The sequence below is a fragment of the Rosa chinensis genome, chromosome 7 (genome assembly GCF_002994745.2).
Source record: "Rosa chinensis cultivar Old Blush chromosome 7, RchiOBHm-V2, whole genome shotgun sequence".
NCBI classification, from domain to species: Eukaryota; Viridiplantae; Streptophyta; class Magnoliopsida; order Rosales; family Rosaceae; genus Rosa; species Rosa chinensis.
In genome coordinates, this window is record NC_037094.1 from 62833819 (window position 1) to 62842907 (window position 9089).

The 9089-nt window shown below is 36.3% G+C and overlaps 1 protein-coding gene across 4 annotated transcripts; it reads right to left on the minus strand.

The window, feature by feature from the left end:
- Nucleotides 1-675: 675 nt before the first annotated feature.
- On the minus strand, nt 676-9089 carry LOC112180153 (pyridoxine/pyridoxamine 5'-phosphate oxidase 1, chloroplastic). 4 transcript variants are annotated; one of them, XM_024318658.2, is made up of 15 exons: nt 8823-9089; nt 8554-8745; nt 8432-8470; nt 7918-8085; nt 7678-7783; nt 6579-6742; nt 6185-6427; nt 5997-6085; nt 5696-5746; nt 5504-5594; nt 4470-4574; nt 3954-4024; nt 3667-3762; nt 3005-3111; nt 676-793 (listed from the first exon to the last, which is right to left on the minus strand). In XM_024318658.2, exons 1-14 carry the CDS (start codon nt 8943-8945, stop codon nt 3045-3047), a joined length of 1605 nt encoding a protein of 534 aa, XP_024174426.1. In that variant the 5' UTR covers nt 8946-9089; the 3' UTR covers nt 676-793; nt 3005-3044. The 4 variants fall into 4 exon arrangements, with proteins under 4 accessions (XP_024174426.1, XP_024174422.1, XP_024174423.1 ...); XM_024318654.2 differs by lacking the exon at nt 676-793 and adding an exon at nt 805-944; XM_024318655.2 differs by lacking the exon at nt 676-793 and adding an exon at nt 1269-1789.

Genomic DNA, 9089 nt, shown 5'->3' on the forward strand with positions numbered 1-9089 from the left:
GTTGATGATCCCTAGCGCGCATAGTAGCAATGTACAAGTTCCATGGTATATTCTTTGGCTTGGTTAACATTGATGAGTTGAATCTCTTTCTCCAATAGACGGAGGTTTGGTGAAGATCGTTTACTGTTAGTCTTGCCATACCCTTCTTCTCCTTCTTCTCTCTCTCAAGATATTATACTTGTAATTCTTATAAATAGAGACCTATTATTAATGAAAGTATCTCAATATTCTCCCGAACTCTCTCTCTCTAAAACATATAACTAGTTTTCTTTATTAATTCAAAGCGCATCCAGCCATCTCAGAAACTAAATTAAAAAGGTGAGGGAAGTCATATGGTTAACCGATAAAATTCCTTTAGTGCTCATCTAAATGGGTCATGATACAGAGAAAAGTAGGAGGGGCCACTCTCATTTGCTCACAAGTGCCTCTTGGAGTCTCTCATATTCTAAATTGTGTATATATGTGGGGGTCCTCCCCCTCCTCTTCAATATCTTTTGTTTTGTGTTTGTTCAGGGGCACCATAATTTTGTATTGGAGATAAGATTGAACCCCACTTCGGATGTTTTGTTTTGTACATTCAAAAGGCATTGAAAGGAAAAGTTTCACCTCCATTGAAAACTCAAGAATGCACACCATCCACAATCATGATTTAAGCTATTGGGCACCATCCATCTAAATTCAACCATATTTCCAAACATTAATCATCAAAACCATTCCTACTACACATTTTCATTGAAGTAATGTTTCCCATTTCTGGTAGCAGGCAGAATCCAAGTTTTGCATTCTCAAATTTCTGTGACATAATATCTCAGTAAGTTCACTATAAAGCTGATAGGAAACAATCCAAGCGAGCGTGTACTATAACCCTATAACTTTAAACCCGAAAACAACAAATAGTAATGCACGAAAATGTCGAATAAGGCCTTAAATTTGATTCTGCATACCTGAGATATAAGAGAAATCCATGAAAAGAAATATCAAAAGCACAAAAATATGTTGTTGATTATCTAAAAGGCTCTTGAGCACTAACAAAAATACTCCTAAAACAGATATAAAAAGAAAAGTTTATCCATATATTCATCCTTAGCAATTAGAAATTCCAATGGCTTGTGTCACTCATCAACCAAGTAAGAATTGTGGCCACTGGCACTGCAAAGCAGTCAACCAAAATGGCTACTTTGAGTGTCTTTAACAGTAACATTTCTCCAGGGGGTCAATGGTCTCCAAATAGTATTTCTGAAATACAAAATGCTTTCAGCTAATGGGTTTGATCAAACAGCATTACCCACTTGTGGAATAATGAGTAAAAGAGGCCCAAGCCTTTTCAGATGCATGATATGAAACAGAAAGGGATGGAATCTTCTAATCCTTTCTTATTCTAGAAATTTTAATATTTTCCCTACCTCTAGTTCTTTGGGATCTATCTGAATTCTGATATTGGTGATGTTCAACATGGCACAGTCACAAGCCCTTTGAATTACTGACTCTTCCATTTATACAACATATAGAGAACAACAAAGGGAAAAAGAAAAGAGAAAATCCACAAAATCATAACTCTAAAAAGAAAGTGAGTGGTGTGGTCACTCTGCATCGAAGTGGCCTTTCAATAATAAAGTTGTGTCAGCTTTCAGTTTCAGCTGGTCAAAAGATCTTTGAGAAGAAATTCCAGTTTTTGGTTTTCATGGTGGAGCCCAGGTTTGGTCATGAACCATAATCAAACTATTATGATACTATCCACAAATCTAAGCAATATATATTCATATAGGGAAGAAGCATGGACTAAAGAAACCTACAAAATAGAGAGAGAGAGAGAGGATGCCATAATAAGCATTTTAAAGAGGAAGGACTGCAGTTCAATTACTTCAATTGTTTCTCTTCTTTTCAATTAATCTTTGGTCACAGATCTTAAAATTAATACATATATAATCCCATTGTCTACCATTTCACAGACTACCATGTACCGACAAAAGTCTGCAGAATGAGTCTCTAACTTTAATAAAGCATGATCAAAACATGTAAATTTGGTTATCAAAGCTATTGAGAAGTAGCATGCATTAAATAAACCTCCAAAAGTTAAGATTCAAGAGTGGCTTTAAATACTCTAAGAGAGCAAAAAGAATTTCTCCTTTCTTTTGGTTTAAATTTTTAATGATCCCATATAGGAATTTTAATATTTATTGTGCACTAAATGTAGTGAGAAAGATTCAGACTCCAATATTATGAGAATATTACTTCTGGTGACCTAAAAGACAAATACTTGTTAGTCAATTATGAAATTGAAACACCACAGTAAAACTTTTTGATCCCCTATCAAAATTCAAAAGCAATTGCCATTTTGCATGTGACCAACTGTCACAGTTTGACCTCCCACAGAACTGCAGCCAAACCCGCAGGAAGGGGGCTGTGTTCAATGATGGCTACTTCATCTCAACCTTCTTGACTATCCCTTGTGGCAAGGAAGGATAGTTCATCAATGAATCTCTATGTCTCAACTCCAAAAAAAAAAGGGATCTTTTTCAAAAGACTGTGTGGATTGAAGCAGTTTCTTTGCTAGTAAAGAATGCAAGAGCAGGAGTTTTGACACTAATTCAGGAGGCAAGGACATTGTCTATCACAATCTTGGCAGACTTCAAACTTTAACAGTAGAAAAAAAAAATGTCTGCACCATTCACAGTACCTAATTCAGACCGTCTTGTACAGTTGGTATTCAAAATGTTCCATACTCTGGAAATGTAGTATACTAGAACTTAGAACAAAGATTGAACAATAAGGACGATTGGGAAATAGAAGTGGCAAGATATCACCTGCAATCTGCTAAATCTCCCAACCACAATTTCGTGTTTAATATATGCAAGTGTTTGATGGGACTTATGCTGTACTTCAGAACCCACCGGAAACAGACATAATGATGACCTTAACTACCATTACATTACACATGCATGCCAAAGAGAAAAATAAATAAAATAATAGGACCAGTAACTATGAGTAAAAATTACATAATAACCTGAAGGATGAACTTCAAAATGAAGGTGCTGAAATTATTATCAAGGAGCCAACCGCTCAATTTTCCATACTTGTTGTCCATTGATCTCCTGAGGAGAATATCGCAGCCTATCACCAAAAATATACTGTACAGTAAGTCTTACCGATAAACATGCTATTTTCTTCTTATCTTTTCATTAAGCTGACATTTTGATCATATATGCAATTCCCAACAATATGGAACAAATTATGTTACGATAAGATTTCTTGATTTTTCTTTTTGGCCGAATTTGATTACTACTCAAGACTACCACATAAATGAGCCATCTCACTCAAAAAGCAACCTTTCAGAAACACATGTATGTTGTTTATTATTGATTTTTGTACACACAGCACGGATATTAATTTGAAAATAAATTCACAGTTTAATAAAAGGACTGCTACAGTCAACTCAAATCATCAACTAGTTCTGGATCCAATTCCAACCCACCCAAACCCAAACCCAAGTGATATCTGAGTTACAGTTCATATCCAAGGCAGTGTCAAATAATTACTATATGAAGTTGCATATCCAAGTCACAGAATCAGATCTTTTCAATTCATCCCATTATGGCCACATCAGTAGATAATATAGCAAAAGAAAAGGATTTAAGAATCACCCTTTATAAATGGGATAGGAACCACCTGTCATGCAAGCGAGATTTTTGACCTTGCCAAAACTCAAACATCTCTGGCTTAAGTCTGTATCCTCCCCAGTTCTTTGGTTTAGGAATTAAACTTCTGCAGACAGAAACAAATAACTGGAATTACATAGAATTCCATTTTATGGTATGGTTGCTAAGAGAAAGGTAGATACATTGCAAACAGTTACATCAATAATCCATGTCATTAAGATGATTGATAGAGGTTTGGGCCAAGGACAATTACATTGTAATTTGTAAATAAAGCCATTAGATATAGTAACTGCTTACCCATCTGCAAATTTTTCTTCTAGTTCTTTATATTGGTCATAGAGAACATGCCTTCCAGGAACTATTGTGCTCTGAAGGAACAAGATACCAGTTATTCATATTCCTTTGAGGAAATTAATAGTATCAGTAAAACAGAACACCAAAATATGGCATAATAGTAAAAAATGATGAATTTAAATAACTGCAGATGCTTCTGCAACGTTACATTTACCCACCGAACCACTCAGTAATACCCTGTTCTTCACATTGACATTGTAACCCTTGTTTTATATTTATACATCCATACATTACACATTCCCATATATATAACTATTTTATCTGACAATGCAGTTGCACAAAATTTTTCTTTCATAAAATAAGAAAACAAATGCAACACATAATTAAACAAGTCACGGTGAAAGAAGTTATCTATTTCTTTTAGTGATCAAATAACATCAGTGTAATAACATTTAGTTTTCACTGATTCTAGAAAAGGAATATTTCATGCCTTCAAAATTTATGCAACAACAAACAAACCTGCTTGCTAACTATTGCTCCAATCTGACTTCCTCGAGGACGGCTATGAAAGTACTGGTCAGATTCCTCATCAGAAACCTTCTGCACAGATCCTTCCACTCTCACCTATAAATCATAGATACTATTAAGATATGATCTTCATCATGCAAGATTATCACACATCTAAATGTTTTCTTCCAGAACAGAAGTTACGTCCAAACTGTAAGTCCGGCGTGAAATCCTATACTTTGCCACATGTTTTATAGATCATTACAAAAACAAATTTCATTCGCTCTTACAAACAGCAGTGTAAAAAGAAAGGAAGCTACACTACCATCATCAAAAAAATGAAAGTCAGTGCTGTTTTAAGTTGGTATAGGTGGCATGATTATATGACTTCATATGCTATATGAGTTTTACCTAGAAAGAAAAATTTGTAACCGACAAACTCATGTCTGATGTAAACCATGCAAATATATCACTTCAATCCAATTATCAGGCACTGCAATTTCAGTTTTTGACTACATTTGAATTTCCAAGGCTTCTAAACATTAGGAAGCCAGTAAATTTCATGTCATCCATTTACGTATCTAAAATCTAGACTATTACCCATCTCTCTCAGTACAACACATCACTAGCGGTATATAATCCTCCAAGCACAGCCTGGATACTCCTGCACTGCATTCTGCAATGATTGACTTCTAGTACCATAATATTTAAGAAGGTGCAAACAACATTAAACTCTATAACACATGCAGCCACACAGTACTACAACCATGAGGTGGAGGCCACAATTTCAAATCTCAAAAAAAAAAAAAAAAAAAAGCGATATGGCCAAAGACGGATATGGCACACATTTTTCAAGATCAAGTGCTTCCAGGGGTGCACTAATGAGTATTTTAGAAAGTAAGTCTGATTCTACTTTGATAAGGGATGATACGCACAACAATGATCTGCATAATCCAGTTTTCTGATATCAGCATGTGTAACCTATGCCTACAATCACTGTAGACCAAACATTCTAATAATTACTCTTAAAGAGAAAAATGGTTTACCTGCCGATTCAGACCATCCCAGTAGAAAAGAAGAGATGCATGAGGATTTTCAAACAACTCTTGTGCCTTTCGACTTTCATAATTGGTATACCTGCACAAATTCAATAGCATGTAAGTAACAATATAACAAGCATCTATAGTTAGAATCTTGATGTATGTACGCTGCCACAGCAATAATAGACTGCTACTAACCAGACAAAACCGTTCTTATCAAATCCTTTCAGCAATACCATTCGCGATGAGCTGTAGAAGAAACAAATAATGTCAACTAAACTAGTAAGAGGTCAACAGGTTCCATGTACATTTGAACCCAAAAAAAAAAAAATCATATTAACATCCAAAATGATAAATGAGCATGTTCTCTAGGTGAAATTGCAGAGAGGTAAACTAAGTGACAACAATCCTTGGTGTTGATGTCCAACATATATGAAGAGTCTGCCAAACATAACTTACAAACAACAAAATACAGAGTAACAGAGGAAATAGAAATTACGGTTTTCCATTCTTGCAAGCAGTTGATAAGGCCATTGCATTTGGTTCCCTTAAGCCAGCAGCCACTACATCGTCAAACCATTTCCGGAACTAGAAGAAAAATTGAAGGTTACTAATATACGATGGACAGCTTTTTCAACTAAGGGTGGCACAATCAGAACCAGCCACGTAGTTTAACTAGATCCGTACCTGATCAAAGGGGTCAGCCTCAACCTGTTCCTCAAGAAACTCAGGAGAAATATAGTTCTCTCTTAGAGCAGATATTTCAACTTGAGGAGGCTTTCCGATTCGTACACACATAGAAGTGCCTGGGTATGGGGGAAGACGAAGCTTATATTTATCAGCAATAGATGGTGGGACAAATCTACCACCCAGAAAATGGTGTGGACCACAAAAGTTCTTCGCACACAACTTTGGAGCAGTCAGAGAAACCTAGAAAGTACCAAGTTTTCATCAATGAGATGTCTTATTACATTTACATATATAAATATATATATATATAGTACGTATATCTTTAAATCAAGTATAAAAGTACAAATCATGTGTAATAAACCCCATATTGAGTTGTTCTTCAAGAACATACCAACATATCAGGCTTAATGCCTTCTGGACCACCATCTCCTTCAACCTGCCACCCAGATGGGATATCTATGGAGACAACAGCAGAGGACTTTTGGTGTGTTTGATCATAATTATTGATATAATTCAGCTTTTGGATTAGATTATCAAAAGGGGGCCTTGGATCACCTGAAGCATCCCACATTATTGCAGTTAGATATAATCCATTTAAATAACAATCAGAATAATCAACAGTGAAGAACCTCTAATGTGGATGAGATTTTATCAAGTGTTAGGTGCCAGGGTCTGCATAAATAAAAGGAGAAGAAATCTATAAATCATTTGTTTAGTTGAATTTTTTTGAAGGCTTATGGCTTATCTAAGAAAAACTTAATTCTATGAATTATATAAGACCACATAATCTAGGATAACTAACAAAATTCCAAAGGGCTTCACCATGAGGGAAGAGCGGTCTTTTCACTAACTATAAGTGTGGACCTCTGTCAAAAACACCAGAACCATCTCCTGCACTACATTCCAACTAAGTTATAATGGCAATATATGCATTTCAACATGAATAGACTGAAGAAGTGGGAGTTCTGAGGAACATTCTTTTTTTTCTTTGTTCAATAAGGCCAATGTGAATGCATCCAAGAGTACCTAATATTTATCCCAACCAATGATTCAAACAGGAAAACGAGATGACATGAAACTGATTAACACATAAACAAGGACCAGAAAAAAGGATTAATATTGGGCACAAGCTACAGGCTCAAAGGCCATATAATGATATAGTTAGACTTACTAAAAGGACTTTTCTGAATTCCCATCTAGTTGGGCAAACTGGCAAAGTTGATGGTTTGCTATGACAAAAATCACGGTATATTGGAGAAATAGCAGTGCAGAAATTATTCTGATGCACAAGTATACCAGAGCAATGCATCCAATGTTCAGTTGTTTACAAATTTCTACAAGACCGTAAAGTATAGTTTTTTCATGTTCACTCTTTGTATACACATGGACTACAGTTCAAGGAGAATAAAAGTACTTGTTTCAACATCCTTTGACAATATACATGGGCAAAAGGAAAAGATTAACTAGAAATGAAGAGAAGTAGTAGTTACCACGGAATGAAAACCCAAACATTGCATCTACAACAATGTCAAAGTCCTTTGACAAGTCCAAAGGCAGATCTTCCACAGATATGAAAGGGACTGACAGTGATTCCAGCTGCAAAATTACTCCACTGGATAAGAATATCTTTCAATATATATAGGCCTCCACTGAAAAATCCACCAGCCCCATATATATGCGTATAGTAAAACAGAGCACTAAAGAATTTCAAGTTAAGTTCAATTCCTTACTTGAGTGACCAGACCAGTATAAAGAGGCTTAGCAGTACGCTTTGGATAACAAACAAACGGCTTATACCCAAAGTGATGCAGGTGACGAGCAGCCACAAGACCATCACCACCATTGTTTCCAGGGCCACAAATCGCGAGGACACGATTATACTCGCTCGGTTTATAAACCTGTCAGATAAATTGAAAAACAAGCATAAAGCATCCTCTCATCCAAGTACAGCTCCTCATTCCAACTAAATTCTCGCAATTCATAGTGTACTAGCATATTCTCATTCATCCCTCAACAGAATACGACATCCACCATACGCCATTTACAACTACAAATTAGAACACATTTTTAGATTACTAAGTAGGAAAACACAATGTGCAAGTTATGATTATAGTTCGCAACACACGATCATGAATCAAAAACAAGAACACCCGAAACAATGCAAACAAGAATATCCAAAAGCAATGTGTCGATGCAAGAGCAATTCGTCTCAATACACAGATAGAAGAAAAAACAAAGCTTTACCTCTGCTATTGAAGTGGCCACGCTCAAACCAGCCAATTCCTACAAATTAAGCAAAACCCAAATCAGAAACGAACCCATTATCAATAATTCTCCATTAACAAAACCCATCTCCAAAAACTAACCATTAACTGGTCCACACTGAATCCCAGAGGACCCATGAGAATCTCATCGATCTCAGCAGCTTGGCTCTGCGTCAGGTACGAAATAGCTTCTGGGTTTTGCATGGTGTGCAGTGCTCGTACTCCCTCTGCAGTTCTGGGCTTGAACCAAAGCGAACGAATTGCAGGGCACCGAGTTGTGGGTTGGAGAAAAGCCTAGAAATTTATGAGTTGTGGGTTAGAGAGAAAATGGAATAGGGGTGTGAGAGAGAAAAAGAGAGAGAGAGGCTTACCGAGGAGAGAGGAGGAGAAGGAGTGTGGTGAGTGTTAGAGATGGGTTTGGGTGATAGTGATAGTGATTGGGCTGAGGAGAAGAGACATTTCATATTTGAGGTTCTGCGCAAAGATGACCACATTGGGTTTTGAGTAAGAGGTCGAAAGTTTGCTTCTTTTGCATCGTTGCTTCTGGTTTGGTTCAAGAAGGTGCGGGAAATTTGGGATTTGTTCCTGGCTCAAGTGATACCATTCTCTTAATAAATTCTCAACAACAACAAAAAATG